Source organism: Malus sylvestris, chromosome 17 (genome assembly GCF_916048215.2).
Source record: "Malus sylvestris chromosome 17, drMalSylv7.2, whole genome shotgun sequence".
In the NCBI taxonomy this organism is placed as follows: Eukaryota; Viridiplantae; Streptophyta; class Magnoliopsida; order Rosales; family Rosaceae; genus Malus; species Malus sylvestris.
The window spans coordinates 33701080-33720150 of NC_062276.1; the positions used below are offsets into that span (position 1 = coordinate 33701080).

General features: G+C 37.4%; 1 protein-coding gene across 2 annotated transcripts; it reads right to left on the reverse strand.

Annotated features, from left to right (window-relative positions):
- Positions 1-9: 9 nt before the first annotated feature.
- LOC126610758 (methionine aminopeptidase 2B-like) lies at positions 10-7512 on the reverse strand. 2 transcript variants are annotated; one of them, XM_050278884.1, is made up of 12 exons: positions 7280-7512; positions 7015-7154; positions 6283-6322; positions 6057-6191; positions 4405-4504; positions 4168-4313; positions 3983-4074; positions 3781-3875; positions 2582-2678; positions 1479-1622; positions 1156-1373; positions 10-436 (listed from the first exon to the last, which is right to left on the reverse strand). In XM_050278884.1, exons 2-12 carry the CDS (start codon positions 7142-7144, stop codon positions 326-328), a joined length of 1308 nt encoding a protein of 435 aa, XP_050134841.1. In that variant the 5' UTR covers positions 7145-7154; positions 7280-7512; the 3' UTR covers positions 10-325. The 2 variants fall into 2 exon arrangements, with proteins under 2 accessions (XP_050134841.1, XP_050134842.1); XM_050278885.1 differs by having other exon boundaries at positions 6283-6319; positions 7280-7511.
- Between the last annotated feature and the right edge of the window lie 11559 nt (positions 7513-19071).

Genomic DNA, 19071 nt, shown 5'->3' on the forward strand with positions numbered 1-19071 from the left:
AAGAGAAAGTTGTAGATAATTGAGTTGGTTTTTCATAAGTGAGGATAAATAGGGGTACGACGGAATCCATGGAATTCAGGCAAAGTGAAAGAAAAAAAATAGAGATTCATAAGGGAGCGAAATTTGAGTTTAAAAAAAAAAAAAAAAAAAAATCAAGTCACATACGCAGACCATAAATGATGACAGAGCCTCACTGAGAGTTAAAAAGATTGCGAGACAAAGCTAAATGCGGAAAACTGAAATAAACGCACTCCCGTTTGTAATCTAGAAAAAACATGGTATAACCACCATGCCGGTTTTCATGGAGAAGTTATTGGCACCGATATCAGTAGTCGTCGCCTCTGGATATGACCTCTTTGCAGGTTGGCCGGAGTAAAATGGTATGCTCAAACTGAGAAACATAGCTGCCCTTAACATCACAGAGAGGAGGATAGGGCTGCCATAAAAAGAAAAAAAAATCAACAAGGTTCTTCATCAAAACCAATTGCAAGAAGCCTTATGGCCAAACACAACATATAATAAAAGCTACATTGTGATATATTGAAACGTTCCTCGGAAATTACATACTGTCAAATCTACATAAATTACTCATTTAAAAAATCATGCACATGTCTGACTGTGATTTTGGCGGTGGTTGGATAGTTAGCAAATTTAATTTACAGAGCAAGGAAGAGCAACCCAGATACACAAGAATCACATATTTCAAGTAGGTTTATTTTTTTTACCCTCGGTTCTTTATTTTCATCCTAAAATGACTTGAAGATATTTCCAGAGACACTCAATTAGGTAAACTACAAAATAAAATCCCCTTTCCTCAAGCATGTTAGAACGTCAATTTAAAGACTTGCAACCATCTGAAATTGGACCCATTCACCTGATTCTAGACCAGCAATTTCAGCTTCAGTCTAGAATCGGTCTGGAACCATAACATATGCAAGTACTATACAATAAACTCTATTTGTGTGACAGCAACTAAGGCCACTGCGACCAGAGAGCAAATTCAGTTTACAGGAAAACTATTTCACAGCATAAAGAAATCGAACTAAGCCATGCTTCACAATATCAGATAGTGATGAAAAATTAGTGTAGAAGCACAGCTGTAACGACTATTAATATACCTACATTTCGATGAGCAAGTTGTTTGATGAAAATTACCTGCACAATGCCGGCATCACACAGATTCTTTAGTGCCATAAGATACTTAGTCTCTCCAAGGCGGTCTAAGTAACGCCTGCAGAAGGCCAATGTGGAGAAGTTCTTGTTAATTGTTGCTAGCAATTGCTTTGCCCTGGGCAACCTCAGTGGGATGTGGCCAGCTTCAAAATTTTTCATGTAATGGCTGCACTCTAGATCTTCTCTGACATACCCTTTCCCTAGATATAAGTTGTAGAAAATGGGATAATTAGCACAGTAAATAGCATGTGGACTACTACCTATTTCACATCAAATTGCTGCCAAGTACAAAAACTTTGTTTTACCAGTTGATGCAAAAGTTTCAATTGCGAAAAATTCACCCTCTTCCATTTTCGTCTGCTCCCCGCCTTTCACAATAGGAACAGATTTTCCAGCATGGATTTGATAACGTCCAATGCTATGTCCATTCAAGTTTCGAATACTTTTAACTGTCAACATCAGACAAAGTCTACCTCACATGTACAGAATTATCATACAGACGTCATAAAAAGTATAAGAGTTGTTTGTATTACAATTGGCAAACCCATTACTCGTTGCTTGTTGAGCATATACAACAATGAACAACAACAACAACAACAACAACAAAGCCTTTTCCCACTAAGTGGGGTCGGCTAAATATACAACAATGAACAGAAAAGAAAAAAAGTGAGAAATTGTGTGTTTGTTTTACTCCCCTGGTTATTAAGGCCTTTCTCTTCAACCCACTGTGTCCTGGGTTCAAACCCTCCCTCCTACACTTAGGGAAGAGAGTATTTTCATATACCAGTGGTTGATTTGGCTCAAGTACGTGTTGTACCATCTACTCTCATAGTGAAGAACAAATTTCTGTTCCATGAGCATAGATAGGATATTTCTCAAAAAGTTGGGTGTTTCCATGTGCCCCTTAAGAGTAGTAATCTACAACAAGTTTCCTAACCATGTAATATTGTGTGCACTGCGCACAACCTTTCCTCCTAATCTATTTATTCACTTCCATTGTGGCTTGTTATTTATGAATCTCATTATGTACCAATAAATCCCAACACCAAAGGTGTGCCTTGGTGCAACGGTATGGTCTACCCCAAGAAACCTGCCGGTGAAAGGACTAAGCATGCCTAACCAACTTTTCTTGAAATTAATAGTAGAAAGTAGCTTCGTAAAATAAATTTACACTGAGCATTTCAGATATTGATCTTGAGAAAGAAAGACTGTTCGCTAGTTTGAGACAACTATACTTCCCTCACCACAAAACATAAGTTTTACTTGTTTAGAATTAGTGTAACTCAAATGTTGCCAATAATTTTATTCACAACATGTGTTGCTGGTGAAGGCTGCACCTTTTCAAACAAATGTGTACCTTGTACTTTGTTACGAGTGTAAAAGATAATCACATCACATGGAAAATTACCTTGATAAACCTTTCCATTTATTTCAACCTCATATGATTCCATGACTTCTTGTATTGCAGCACCAACATCACAAAGACGCACATCAATTCCAGACTCCTAAACAATTATAAAGCCAACATATTACAGAGTAATTAACCTTTGATTGAAGCACTAAATTCAAGTTTCAGAGAAAAAAATATCCAGTCAGCTTGTAATGATAAACAACTACAAGTTATACATCCCAGCAGAGTACCAGAATTATTTGAAATCAGTTGAAACTAGTTTGATATGCATTGGATGACAGGAAACCTTCTACAGAGAAACGAAAGTGATCAAACACAATCAACGCTTTTAGTTTTAGGGTATGTTTGGGTGAGGAACTTCAAAATTCCAAGGCATTTAGGCAAAATGAAGAAGAAAACGGATAACAAAGAATTAGACAGTGGAGGAATTACAAAGTGTACCTCATGAGTATTACAAGGTATGTGAGAGGGATTTTCATATGACTAGTACACAACTTTGTAATGTTCATGTGGTGTATTTTCTACTTCCTTCTAACTTTTTGTGGTTCATTTCTTCTTCATTTTGTCTAAATGCCGTGGAATTTGGAAGTCCCTCAACCCAAACATACCCTTAAAGTTGGAAGCACTAGAAGTAGACAAGGGCATCAAATGCTACAAGTTCATTTCCCTGTCTTACCCTCATAATATCAGGCCTTTGTTGAATTGTATAATAAGCTCACTTGTAAGGTGTACAATCAGGAGCTAACTTTTACAGTCAGTGTAGTTACTTCTTTCTTCTCATATGCATTATACACTTTAAAGCTTCCCTTGAGAGAAGAGCAAACAAAGTTTAATTTCACCTCTAGTGATATTCTACACGGTCTCGGAGCACGACAGAAGGACAAAAAACCCGGTTTTTACATGTTTGGCTTGTCTCTTAGATAATGTAGCGGCAATTGCTTGCATATTTCACCTCAATTAGTATAAAGAGTGATGACATTGTGATGAATGATTCCTTAATTGTCTTTCATGTAAGGATATTATCAGTCTTACTTTATACTACTCTAGTCGCAACAAAACAATTGCTAGCAATAATGACTTCAACCCACAATTGTAAAGATTTAGGGTCTTATTGAATTTTTAAGTAGATGGGTTCGATTGACACTTGCCTAAACTATAAGAAAGAAAAAAAGTGTATTCAACGCATAAATTCTTACCTTGATACCCGTATTTGTTGCTTCACGCGAGGCTTCAAGGAGTGGATCAAACATAGGATTAAATGCTACTGTAAAAGCGCAGTCAACTATGTTTCCTGTAAAGTCAACAATAACTCATGCACTATAAAATTGGCCAAGCATACTAGAGTTCACCAAAAGCTGACTTCCCAACAGGCTTTAAAACACAAGAAGGATGAATTACCGTCAACATGAGTTCCAAAATCCAGCTTCATTACATCATCATACTGAAGCACAGTCTTGTCCCCTGTATTAGGGGTCCAATGAGCAGCAACCCTAACAGTAAGAACAGGAATGAACACAAACAGACTTATGTGGTAAACAATAGAAGAAATTAAATTCGAAGCTGACGAATTTTAAAAAGTCTACCAATTCAAAGAGCATCCTGTCGGGAAAGCAATGCCTGCATCCAGACCATTCTCAGATATCAACTTCCTCACTGTGTTCTCCAGAGTCTCACACAAATCAGTCATCAACATTCCAGGCCTTAAGATGCCTTTGATGTATTTCCGAACCTAATTACAAATAAACAAAGCCACAGGATAATTTCCTCTCATTCCTTCTATGCCAATTTAAGCAGAATACATTCGCATGATAAAACTGCACCTGGCGATGAACTTCTGCCGCTCGACGAACAGAATTATACATTGGTTTTTCAAGGCGCTCCAGCTCCCTCTTCTCTTCAGAGGTAGTCCTCCAAAGGTTACTGAAAAACACAATACCAAATTTAACTTCTATCTTGAAGAAATACACACAAATGATATACAAATAGCCGCACAGGTCCAGTATCATGCAAATCAAACTTGGGCTGACTTTAACCAATAAGACGGTTACACTGAGAGCATATTACATTGATGGTTGTCCATTACCAAGGGTAAAATGCTCTTGGTCATGCATTCTAAGCATATTACTCAGTTTCACTGCACGTACATTAACCCAAAATTCCTGATCTATAAATTGAAAAGCTTCATAAGCAATTGTATTTCAATTGGCATGTAATATTATAACTTTTACTTATGCTCAAAGAAAACTAAGATTATTTTAGCTGGCTGTTATACATGAAAATTCTATGAAATATTTTTCATGAGAAACAGAAGTTCAGTAAATATTTCAGCCCCCCTGATACTAAAGTACAGCTATTGTAGACTAGAACACTGCAGGAGCACGACAAAATAAATAAACAAATAAAAGCTATCCAACAAAACCCTTTCAATTTTTCCAGGAAAGCTGCATTCTAACTCCCCAAAGTTGCAGAACAAAATATCCCGGAGACATTGAACCGAATCTTATTTTATCCCATAACACCTCCTCCACGACTATGATTCACAAAATTCCTCTCCATCCAGGTTAACCAAAATATAGTGAGCACACAACACAATAATCAGAAGATTTGGCTTCTTAGTGCTGCCGATGCCTAATACATCTCACAGACAAAAGAGCAACATGCAGCTGCAATCACCCAACTCAAATCAACTATAGAGCAGTGAAGAAACAGATAATCCCCACTGTCACTTCCTCTTTCACACATAATGCACTGTTGGAGAATCACAGGTCTTAACTTTCAATATTTATAGATTAGAAAAAAAATTAATTGAGAAGCAACTAATGTACATAATACATAGAAATACTGGACAAGACATCTGCCTTCCCCCTGATACAAATAACATCCCAGGAACATTATCCCGCAATAAGAAACATGATTACACTTCTAGCAACACTTGTAAATAGATCATCCCAATCATACCTAAAAGCAGTTTTCCAATCTTGTAAAGTAACATGAAACGATAAATCTCCAAGAACTGGTTTCACTGAAACCCCATAACTAAAACTTATTTACCTTTCACTTCCCAAGTACATTCCAAACTACTTATCCTAATTATTGACTTGTTCTACCCCTGCTCTGCCAACACCCGTCCTCTCGCAATTGACATCAGACTTCAATTATTCTTCAATTCCTCTATTTCCTTTTACAACTCTTGGCTCCTACCCCCCCCCCCCCCTCCCCCTTTCTCCTCTTTCTTCTCTTTTTTCTTTCCTCCATTACCTTCAGCTGGGATCAAATGTTGTTATAAAAATTCCTAGTTTTCCCCAAAATTCCACCTCAAACAACAGGCCCTTTTCAATTCTGGTACTAGAGAAATATGGGTTACACTTTCGCCCATGAGCAGACTTGCCTCTTTAACTAGTGGAGAATTACAAAGTTCCAAACACCATTAAAAGAAGTGCTGTAAATTACAAGAACAATCAAATACACTCACTCGTCTTTGTACTGTTGAATTTCACCCTCGGGAAACTCCCCAGATGGGAACAGGTCAACAAGAGGAATAGATGGTGGATCAGTCTGCCCTTGCATAGATTGTGGATTAGTCTGCTCATGTTGTGCTTTCTTTTTCCTGCAGATAAGGAAAGAAATTCAACAAAAATTCAATTTTAATGTTCAAACAAAAAAGCATTTGTTTGTAACACCACAAAAATTTTCCTTACTTGCTCTTACTTTTCTTCTTTTTTTTCTTTGAAATGTCTGCTCAAGGAGAAAGGCAGAGAGAGAAAGAGAGAGGTGAGATGCAAAACTTGATACATTAGAAGAAAAACACACGAACAAATTGGAAGTATAAGACATTAAAATGCCCCACTATATCAGTATTTATAATATAAAAAACTTAAAATGCCCCCACATTATTTCATTCTCCGAATCAGAGCCCTAGATTTTTGCTCATCCCTCACCGTAATAAAATCTCGGGGGATAACTTGGTATATCTACTATTGGACCATCAACTAAAATATTCTATGGTTAACTAAATGGCGGGCTCTAATACAATAGTCACACCACAACGGAATGCTTAACCTGCATGGAGGATTATAGCACCACTTAGACTCTTAGATACAGAAGTTCTGAAGAAATAGCAGAAGTGATGATTAATTGAGTATTATAATTTTTTGTTTCTCTTGAAAAAGATAAGTATTATAATGGAGTAGAAGCATAAAGGCATTCCCTTTCATGATAAATTCCAAACATTAACGTGATTAAAGAAATTTAAGGATTTTCTTTTGAGTGGGTGAATACATATAAACACGATTAAGCATGAAGGCATTCATGTTTGTAGCTTGATTCATTCCTTAATATAGTCATGATGATGTTTTCCTCAGAGATGAAGAAGCTAATTAATGCTAATAAAAGTTATGAATGATTAAATGTTAAGGAGGAGATTTATAAACCTTTGTCGTCATCTTCATCTACAAGATGCAAAGTTGGAGATTGTTGAGCGGCCTCCTTGTTTGTAGGCTCCAAAGTCTCGTTTTCTTCTTCACAAGAAGGGATGTTTTCATTCAAAACTACCTCAGCCATCTCCAATCACCTGTAAACGTAACAGAAAACAAATATAAAATTCAATTTCGAAACATCACGATTCTTCTTCTCCTTCTTAATCAAATTGCACGGTTAATAAGCAGATGAATGAGCAGGAGGGAAGGCAGAATTTACCTGTAATGACAAGCCTACTGCAAAACTGATCTGTTGAATATACAGTTAAAGCCCTAGATGCTGATGCCGGTGATGCTGATGGTACGATTCAGACGTACGAGAGTTTAGGGAGGAGCTCAAGGAAGGTACCGGGGGTGGGGGTTAGAATTAAACAAGACAAACAATTATCGAGAGCAGAAGGGACAGAGAGGGGAAAATACCTAAAACCCTATTTGCGGACTGAGAATATCAACTTGACTAGAGATTTTACATTGTGACCGCAACTACGCCATGTTATTATATAAGAGTTATTGTTATAAAATTGACGGTGTGTGCAGTGAAATAAATGAAATAAGACATAAAATTTACGAGGTTTCTAAGTACATTCTCAAGGTAGCAGTGGTGCTTTCATTGAGAGTCTGGAATAATAGTAGTATAAAAATAACTCTCTTTATTATTTCCTTTCTTCTTCCTCTTTTCTCTCTCTTCCTCTTTTGTGAATTTCCTTACTTTTGATGTTGTGCGGAGTTTGTACTTATATGGAAAATAGGAGTCGTGTGAAGCAAGACTCGGAAGGGCAACTTGCCCATTATTTAATTCTTTGGGTGGACATCCACTGTTCTACAACACTTCTTCTCGGATGGCCATAAGTCTTTGATTGACTCATTAAAATCTTGATCTGTTTTGGTTGTTCCTCCTGATGAGTAGTACCATATATGTTGTGCTTATTGACTTTCCACAGGCTTGTTCTTGAATTGGGCTAGAGGGCCTTCTACTAGATTTCCTCCAAATGTCTGAATTTACTCATTTTATCTGGAGCTGAATTTTATTCAAGGGTAGTGGACACTTGATCTTGAATCAGACTTGTGATTTCTTCAAAGGCTATCTAGGCTTGAGGTTGAATGAAATTGGAACACGAAGAGCTTCACGTGACAAGTGATCTTCAGCTTCGTCGGGAATGAATCAGCATGTGTTTGTTACGCTTGTTGATTCTCTACGAGCTTCGATGTATCATTTTCACTTGCCTTATCTGTTCCCTTTGCAGAAGTGGTATTTTCCCTAGTTTTCCCCCATGCATGTGTGACATCTTCTCTTGTAGTATTTGTTCATTGATGCAGGAATGGAATGCAACCCTTGCATTTAGATAGCTCATCATTTCTTGGTGACTCATCCATGCATGGCAGCTTCAGTGTAAAGAGCCAACAATGGGCTAATTATTCTACGGTGTTGGTGACTTGAGACACAACTCCATCAACAGTTGAAGATGGCTACTTGAGAGCAATTCTAGGTAAGCAATCATGAAAAGTTCCAGGTGAACCTTACAGGAAGTTTGATTGGAGGTTCAGACATATTGCTTTCTTTATCCTTGTCTTTACAAGTAAGAACAAGGGCAAAAGAAAGGACAGGGAGAAAGCATAATATGAGATACTCTTGCTTTCGACCTTGATGATATGATATACTCTTACTATGGTGTGACTTGTTTGAAGAGTTATGTTTGGAAAGGAAGAAAATTGAGTATGTTGAGAGGTTTGGTTCCAGATGCATTTTCGACAATGAGAGAGAGTTAGGAGTTTTGGATGTGTGCTTTGCCATGGAGGATGAAGGTCGACATATATAGGGATTTCCCCAATAGCAGGTAGTGGTGCGGATGTGGCCTTGTTACCTACGCGTGTCGGTAACTTCACGTGTTTTCAACTCTGTCAGATATCATTAACAAAGTTGCACGTGATACCCGAAAAACTGAGATTGTATCTGAAAAATGTTGACTAACTTTATGTAGGGAAATCCAGCTTTTGAAATTCGGATAATGGTGTCTCTTCAATTTTGAACACATGACCACGTTGCCTCTTCTTTTATAGAGGTATCGATTGTATTCAAATTGCACTTTGAAGATTTCTCACCTGTGAAAATTGTCTCTGTTGTATTTATGAGAGTTTAATTTATCTGACATTCTTCTCCTTCATCATTTTCTGATAATAGCTTGCCCATCTAACCTTTGTTTAGATTTGAGTCTCACGAGGGATATAGACGAGCCGCATCAGGATAATATATGGCGCCCGTCATTCTTATCTTTTAATGGCCCTCTTACAGTTGGAGACTCTGTGATGAGGAATAACATAATTGCTACAATAGTAGCTAGGAATCTTCTTACTCCAAAGGATAACATAATCCTTTCAGAACGGTCTGATGAGTTGGTCGTTCAAGACTCTTTGGCTCTTAGTGTTCAGTGTGCTAGCTCTGTTTCCAATATAGGTCAACGCCTACTTGTTTGAACTCGCAAAGTTGAATCATTGATGGCTGAGGTGGCAAGTCTTAAACAAGATATCAGATGGCTCAAGCACGAGAATAGAGTGTTACATGTGCTTGCAAATAATTACTCAACCAGCATGAAAAGAAAGATTGACCAGCTGCTAGAATCCGAAAATTGGACTCAAAGTGACAATCAGATGTTTGAGGCTTTATTCCAATGACACACATTGTCCCAGTCGTCTGGAGTTCCACCAAGTACTGAGGCTCCAAATAATCAACATCCGGTGTCTCCCCCTACTGGGATATTTTCGAGTACTGATGCTTCACATGAGTAACATTTATGAAGGTTCCATCATTTTTAATTGTTTTAACTCATGTGTATGTACATGTCTGTAATTTCTCGGAGATATCAATAAATAAGCTTTATTTCATTCAATGTATTGTGTAAATACAATAAAGCATATACTTCACTAAGATGTGGTACTTCTAGACCAAATATCAATTTATCTTTATCCTCGCGAAGATAAATGATCATTTTTAGTGTCTAAATAATTTGAGTATTCAACTCATAATTTTCAATTTATATGATTCTTTAATATCATAAACATCATGGATAAGATTCATGTTGGCATATTGTTAAATTTGCAGTTTGAGATAATATTTCTCTCAACACTTTATACTCTTTTTAGACTCTTCAGGAGTTTCAATTTAATATCATCAAGTCTTGCAAGAGATTTTAACAATATAATAATAATAATACTCACTAAGACAATTTATATCCTCCATTGGTATTGAGTACATAATTTATGTTTTACCTTTTCAAGGCTTTCTTCAAGCAATATGAATCCTTCAGGGATTTTCTACACTTCATGACACATTTTCCTTTGAAATTTATACAAAGCAGTTTGCTCCCATGTATTCTTGAGGGATTTACTTATGAAGATATGATGTGGATGATTCAAAACCCTTCATATATGATTCTCCATTCATATTAACTTATTTACAAGAGTATAATTTTAGGTTTCAATTAGAAACCTTGTGTCATATCATGTGAGTGTATTTCACTGCATTACAAATGTCTATATATAACCTTCTAAGTTCAACATATTTTGGCTATTTGTATTGTATTCAAGTATATAGGTCCATTTTTCCATGTTCTTACAAAATTGTAATGAAATTGTCTTTCTCCATTTTTGGCCAATAAATTTTGTTGACGGAAAAGAACGGGACTCAATATCAACACAGCTCATTTATGAATTTAGTAGCTACTTGTAAAAACCAACATTACTATTGGTTATCATCAATTTGTGTTCCCGTATTCTCATGTGCATGCGCATGCATAAAAGCTTTTAGATATCCATTGCCTCTTTAAGATCATTACACGATCTCTTCCAGGATAGTCGTAATTTAGAGAATGCGGATCATAACCTCTTCTTGAGCGTTATAGAGCTTGGATTTTAATCTCCATTTCGGGAGTTGAGTTATTGGAACCTATACGTCTATCATGCTTCATGCATAAGACACCAAAATTCCCATGTTTGCAGATTGTCCTTATTAGGACGTATATCCATGCGGCGATTATCATGCTTCTAGTATGCAACAATTATGCTTCGGGAATGCAATAGTTTAGTAGTGCCATATTTTTCTTTTTTCGAAAGATTGAATCTGTTTTTTAGTCTAAGAATCTGCCATGCTTCAGGCGTGCAACAGAGAAATCATTTACTGCATCATTATTTTTGTCCAACAGGGACATCAATTCTTGTAGGTACATTTGCAGCAATTATATATGATTTCATCAATTTCGTTGCATCATTAATCATTCTCACTTCATTTTTCTCATTGATTGTTTCATGAATCAAAATAAGACAAATTCTCTTCGTTCTTCTATAACGGTTTTTTCTTACCATTTTTCTAGAATGCTATTTTCTCATCATTCTTATGGAACGATGTTATTTTCTCCCCCTAACGGCGAGAAAATTGTCTTATCAAAATGACAGTCCGCAAACTACGCGGTAAACATATCCCTAGTCAAGGGTTCCAAATGTTGAGTGATAGATGGTGAATCAAATTCAACATAAATTTCCAATTTGCGTTGATGCCTTATTTTAGTATGTTGTCGCAGTTCAATAGGCACATAGATAACACAACAAAAAACTCGTAAATGTATAATGTTTGGTTGGTTTCCAAAAACGAGTTGTACTGAGAAGTATTGATGGTTGGTAACAAATTTCAACCAAATTGATACTGCATCATGCAAAATAGCATGTACCCATGTAAAAACTGGCAATTTTGTTTTCATGAGCAAAGCGCGGGTAATCAATTTTATCTGCTTAATAAAAACTTCTACTAAACCAATTTGAGTATGGATATAAGGAACTTTTGGTCCTTATTTAATAGTCTGTAGATTGAGACTCTTATGGCTTTTATTACAATTAAGTTGAGGCACTGCGGCACTGCAAACTTACGATACTCATCAAGGAACTTCTTGTCCTAATCTTGAGGATCAAGGGACTTCATGCCCGATCTTTTTGTATATGGAACTTTGGGTCCAATCATTTTTATATGATGAGAATCAAGAAATTGCAGGTTCTGATCTAATCAAAGAACTTTGGGTCCTTGTTATATTCATCGTAACAAAAGATAAGTATAATAAATAAATTAAAGCAATAGACGGTAATTCCAGCCATAATGAATAAATTGCATTTAAGTAAATAAAGTTTGTGACAAGGGCATTAATTCAACACCATTCAAATAAATCAAAACTTAAAGCAGTAGGCGGTAATACCGTCCATGATAAATAAATTGCTTTAAAGTAAATAGAACTTGTGAAAAGGTTTTAAACCAACGCCAATTCACATAAATAACAAGAAGTATTAAACCTCCTTTTATTTATTATTTTTCTTTCTTTTGTCAGCACTTATTCAAACCTTGTTATTATTATTTTTCTAATTTTTGCAACATGGTGCCATGCACCAATAGAAACCTTTATATTTGTTTTTTTATTTATTTATTACTTTGACCAAATGGTGCCGTGCACCATTCAAATCCCTTTACATTTTATTATTATTATTTTTCTTAGGGTGCAGTCAACACCACACATTTCCAAACTTTTTTCACATGTGCCTTACCATTCCATCAATCCCCCTTTTCTATTATTTTTCTTCCTTCTCTGTCTTTGCCAGTCTCGAAACGTAGGGCCAGCGAGGTTGTTGTGGAGGTTGCCTAAATTCAATTCAATCCAAAAGGCTAGTAGAGACTGTTGTTGTTCTTGCATGGCCCAGGGAACATGACATCGCGAAACAAGAACCTTCTTACAGAGACATAGATGACATCGGGGTTGATGGAGGCACAAGAGAGGGAGGCCTGTGTGGAGTCAGTCCTGCCATCACCATCTCAGACAATTGAGGATTCATGGGAGTCCTCGAGATCCGTTGAAAACAATGCGATCTGGGTTTCTAAGTTTGATGAGATTTTTCTGGATCTCTGGAAACCAATTATCAAGTATGAGTTTTCTCATCTCGTGACGACTACAGGTCGTAAAATTTCAATTCTCACTGAAATTCGATGGGACGCTTCTAGTGTGGTGGGAGAGACAGAAAATGGACATACCTTTTATTCTGTGAGATTTTAGCTAACGGATGTGAGAGGTAAATAGTGCTTCACCTGATTTATGGCGTTGTGCTTTCCACTGATATGAGAGCTTCTCGTGCTGATAACGTGTTATAAAATTGACGGTGTGTGCAGTGGAATAAATGAAACAAGACACAAAATTTAAGAGGTTCCTCTACAGTTAGTGTGACTGGAGTATATCCTCGGGGTAGCAGTGATACTTTCATCGAGAGTCTGAAATAATAGTAGTACAAAAATAACTCTCTTTATTATTTCATCTCCTCTTCCTCTTTTCTCTCTCTTCCTCTTTTTTGAATTTCCTTACTTTTGATGTTGTGGGGAGTTTGTATTTATATGGAAAATAGGAGTCGTGTGAAGCAAGCCTCGAAAGGGCAAATTGCCCATTATTTAATTCTTTGAGTGAACATCCACTGTTCTACAACAGTTATGATTTTTTTTTTCAAATATTTTTTACTTGTATAATGAGTGTTCGTGTTCTAAGCACACTTAAAATATTTCCTATTTAATGGAAAGCAAAGTTTCATCTTTTGTGAGACAACCCATCAAAAGAAATAAAATTATAGTAAAATTAGACTTATTTTTTAGTATGCCCGATGTAAAACTCCAATTTAATCTTACTTTACTCCTTAAATGTCCTATTTCTCAACTTTGCACCTTAAACCTCATACTTCTCCACTTTGCACCTTCAAATTCAATTTTCATTTCACTTTGTCATTTTCCGTCAAGTCTATCAATAAGTCTATTTAAAATTTGACATGGCATGAGTAAGGACCACTTAACTGTTGATATGGTTGCCACATAATTCCTATGTCACTTAATTGTAGAGCTTGAAAAATGTATCACTTTTGTCTCCTTATACCTTAGTTTTCTTCATGGCGTTGGATCGCCTAGTCGACATTCAAGATGGAGAGAAGGAGAGACCTCAACCATCATAATGAGATGGAGAGAAAGGCAAACGTCATATTTAGGTCGAGACTCACTTAAATATTATAAATGATGGATTGGATGAAAAATGTCAAATTGAAGCGAAATTGAGTTTGAAAGTGCAAAGTGACAAAATTTGAATTTCAAGAAGTAAAGTGAGATCACAGCTAAGTTCTAGGGCATATCAAACAATTATTAAAAAAATTAGAATTTTTTATTTTATCAAGAAAATGGTCCAATCAATTTCTATATTTTTTTTTATTTTTCCTACAGTCACGGATAAATTTATTTCTCTTCATATTAATTTTAAATCTTTTAACAAGAAAAATGATTTTCACACTCATATTCTCTACTCTCACAGACTTCGTTTCATTGCTATTTCATATAAGAAAATGGATGATTGCCCAAACTGCCACTGACTAGTACGCATCACAGATTGCATCACATACAAATGTTGGAGCAGGTCTTGGTATCACAACTGTAGGTTTAAGGCAAGTGGTGTTGAGAGCCAGATTCACGCTTCTATCATCACCAATCTGCCATTTTGATCCTTCCACAAATGTTTTTCTTTCGTGCAATAGACTTGTTTATATCAAAGAAGGCATGTAGCCTCTAGATGTTGTAAGTTAATCACCATGTGGTAAATATTTGCCTTTCAACACTTTAAACCAAAAAGCATTTGGGAGTATCTACAGTGTGTAGCATTATTTTGCAGGAAGGGCATCATAAATTTTCAAGTTCTCGGAAGCCCATACGCATTGGCACATTACTTTAAATCAAAAGAGAATCATTAGACAAAAATTAGCACACATATATAAAAATCATATCCCTTTCACAATACCACTTGAAATGAACCAAGGAACTATAATCCCCATAGCCTAACTATAAAAGTGTTTATTTTGATTCACACAAATTACATTTATCACAAAATAGATTGAGAAAGCAAATAATAATAATAATAATAATAATAATTAAGGTTCAAAGCTATAAATGTTATCTTAAGTGAGATTCAGTTTTAATTGGTCGAATTAGAAATTTCTCATTTGGCTACGTGTCCATATATAAATGGTGGGTTATGTGTGTTAAAAAGTTAATAACTTAAAAATTAAATTTTTTTACCACTTACACAAAAACACATGGTGTAACATCCGTGTTTTCGTCACAATTAAAAATTTCTCCAAGAGGCATTCACAATTTTTGTCCGAACACTCATAGAAGCTTCCTAACAGTTGTTGAATGTCATTTTGAAATCTCATACCCATTTTCATACGTCTTTTCTCAATGTTCTAAAAGGTGACTTTAGGTGGTAGCCAGCTGGTCACTGCTATAATTAGTCTCTAGACATTTAAAAAATTAAATAGGGCCTAAGTGGGCCTAGGCAAGCTATATACGACTTTTCTTTTGTTATTTTCTTATTTTGTTAAAAAATTTAGAGTCACGACTTTCTCTTTTAGACAAAAAAAGGAAACCCATACTCTTTCTCTCTACGACTGCATGCGTCTCCATTTGCCATAGTCTCGTCCTTGCTTTTAATAAATTCTAGTACTTTATAATTTATATAGTTTGTCATTTTACATTTTATGTTTCTAGATTATAGTATAAGTGAACATTTACTATATTATATAATAGATTTAATTAAAATAAAGGGTAAATATCAGTTTACTATCCTCATGTTTCGTGGTTTTTAACATTTAGTACATCAAATTTTTTTCGTCCCATAATCATGCCTAAAGTGTTAATTTTGGGACAGTCTTATACATAAAAAAAAAAAAAAAAAAAAACATAATGTAACTCATAACGTCGCTTCACCCGCAAACTTCTCTTTCACTATTCGGTCCCACATGCCCAACTTTCTTCCACTCTTCTTTTTCACCCAATGCTACAACAAGCTTGACCAACCAAAAATCCAAAGCAATGTTCGACAAATCTCTAGTGGGCATAGAGTAAAGGTCTAGGCCTATGTGGTTTTTTATTTTAGGGTAAATATCAGTTTACTTCCCTCATTTTTCGTGGTTTTTAACATTTAGTACATCAAGTTTTTTTCGTCCCATAATCATGCCTAAAGTGTTAATTTTGGGACAATCTTATACATCTGTTAATCAAACTGTTAAATTTACCATTAACTGATGACGTGGAGAGAATGGAGGGATAATGGAGGGTGGTGCAGGTTGTAGAAGAGAGAAGGGAATGAAAGGGTGTGGGTTGCAGAAGAGAGAAGGGTTACGGTGTGCAGTCTGCAAATTAATTTTCTAGGGTTTGGTGGGTTGGTGCAGAAGAGAGAATGGAAGGATAAGGGAGGAAGGAAGAGCGAAGGGAGGGTGGTGCAGGTTGTAGGTTGTAGAAGAGAGAGGGAGGGAAGCGGTGCGGGGGGTTGGGGGAGGTAGAAGACAGGTTTTTTTTTTTTTTTTTTTTTAACTCTTTCTCCAAAAAAAATCCACGTGGACCCCTTAATGACATGTGGCACCCAATCATTGTCCACATAGGCGCCAAGTCATCAGTTAACGGCAGACTTAACAATTTGACTAACGGATGTATGTGACTATCCCAAAATTAATACTTTAAGTATGACTCTGGGACGAAAAAAAACTTGATGTACTAAATGTTGAAAACCATAAAATATGAGGGTAGTAAACTGATATTTACCCTAAAATAAAAAACCACATAGGCCTAGACCTTTACTCTATGCCCACTAGAGATTTGTCAAACATTGCTTTGGATTTTTGGTTGGTCAAGCTTGTTGTAGCATTGGGTGAAAAAGAAGAGTGGAAGAAAGTTGGGCATGTGGGACCGAATAGTGAAAGAGAAGTTTGCGGGTGAAGCGACGTTATGAGTTACATTATGTTTTTTTTTTTCTTCAATGGGCTAAGATTATGTTAAGAGAAGCAATTTGTGGTGCGTTTGTGCACCAAATTATCGCAGGCTGAATTTGTTTGTACCATACTTGACCAATCCCGAAACTACCGAGCACCGGCCAACGCTATACTGTCAAGGACCCAGAAGAGTTCCCCTCCGACCAGGAGGCCAATCACTACTCGACACGTGTCAAGATTAGAAGCCAATCAGAGCGCAGCACGTGTCGACATCAAGAACCAATCACAACATGACACATGTCAATGTGACAAAGCTACAAGTTTTTCTATAAATAGGGGTCATTCCCCCACAATATTGCCTAATGCCATTTGTGTTAAATCATTCACAAGAACTCACTAAATTGAGAGCTTGATCCTTTGTACTTGTGTAAGCCCTTCACTACTAATAAGAACTCCTCTACACCGTGGACGTAGCCAATCTGGGTGAACCACGTACATCCTGTGTTTGCTTCTCTGTCTCTATTCATTTACGTACTTATCCTCACTAGTGACCGAAGCAACCAAGCGAAGGTCACAAAACCTGACACTTTCTGTTGTACCAAAGTCTTCGCTGATTTTGTGCATCAACATTTGGCGCCGTCTGTGGGAAACGACACTTATTCCTACTCTCTTCAGCTGTGTCAAGCTGGTTTCTATCATTCGTACACTTTCTTTTGACCAGGCATCCCTCTCCAACATGGGAAGCGAAGGAAGCCACAGCACACAGAATGACACCCCCCTTGCACATAGTGCGAAACAACGAAAGAATGAAGGAAAACGAGTTCTTCTTCAAGCTAAAGTCGATGAGTTGGAAGCTCAGAACAACAAGATAGCAATGAGGAATGAGGTCCTCCAGGAGCAATATGAGAAGCTCTTCGAGACACTCCACGAAGCTAGGCAAGCTCAGACACGCGAGCTTGTTGCCCCCGTGGAAGTCAACCATCAACTGGGTGCCCTCCAACATGGAGGGTCACATGCATTCGACATAGATATCCCTGATAGGGAACAGATTACCCCTCGACTTGATAATCAACATGAGGCTTCTCTTAACCCAGTTGCTTCGACCCGAACCATGAGAAGTGGAGGGAGACACCTCTTTACTGAAGGGGCAGAAGGATCGAAAGCCGTCTTTCGCGATTGTCGGGATTTCCTGAAGCAACGTCGAGAGAATTCCATCCATATAAGCTCAAAGATTAATGACCCAAGGATTTCTGAGAGACTCGGTCCCCTGCCACGGCCCAAGCCGGCCACCAATTTGGGGAAGGGGCAACAAGTCCCAGAGAGACATGAGGGTACAGGGGACTCAGAGGTGTTCCGACAGACATACCCTGGAAGCCAGTACAGCGAGTCCAGGGAAAAATCACATGCCCTTGATCAAACCTTCCTAATTCCAAGAGGAGATAGAGATTTACGAAAGAAAGCTCCAGTGACACATAACTCCGCTCAGGACCCCCTTGTCCTACAACTTCTTGAGGAAGTAAACAAGTTGAAGGCTGAACGTCAGGCTGAAATACCTGACTGGAACCAACCCAGGCCTGGCCCTCTTACAAGGAGGATCCTCAACACCCCCCTTCAAGCAAAGACAAAGCAAAAGCTTGGCTTGCAACTTTATACTGGAAAAGAGGACCCGATTGAGCACCTTAACCTCTTTGAGTCCACCATGGCATACCGGATGCACACCGACGAAGAGCGATGTCTTCTCTTCCCCTCCACCCTCTCTGGTGGAGCTCTAAATTGGTATTGTCGTCTTACACCTGAGACGGTAGACTCATTTGAGGAATTGAGGAAACTATTTGTTTCCCAACACATTTTCCAAACCGATCGCTTGCATTCTGCAGATGACTTGTACACTATCCGCCAGAAGCCAGACGAGTCATTACGTATGTATGCTGGCCGCTTCAGCCATGAATACTCCCGGTGTGCCGAGGCAGATGACAAGACTGCCCTCAAGGCCTTCACGGCAGGCCTACGTGATTGTTTCTTTAAATACATGATCAATGCCAATACTTGGAAGACTTACTCTGAGGTGATGGCGCAGGCTTATAACCATGCCTCCGCCGAGGCAAAGACATATCAGGAGAAACCCCCTACAACCATCCTTTATCAACAAGTGGGAGGTGGAAGCCAGACTCACCTAAATGAGAAGACCTCGACTTCCCA

Coding starts and splice junctions, on each gene's coding strand:
- LOC126610758 (XM_050278884.1), bottom strand. CDS start 7,144: ATGGCTGAGGTAGTTTTGAATGAAAACATCCCTTCTTGTGAAGAAGAA. Junction 4,505..6,056: donor ATTCAACAGTACAAAGACGA/GTGAGTGTATTT, acceptor TGTGTTTTTCAG/TAACCTTTGGAGGACTACCT. Junction 2,679..3,780: donor CAACAAATACGGGTATCAAG/GTAAGAATTTAT, acceptor ATAATTGTTTAG/GAGTCTGGAATTGATGTGCG.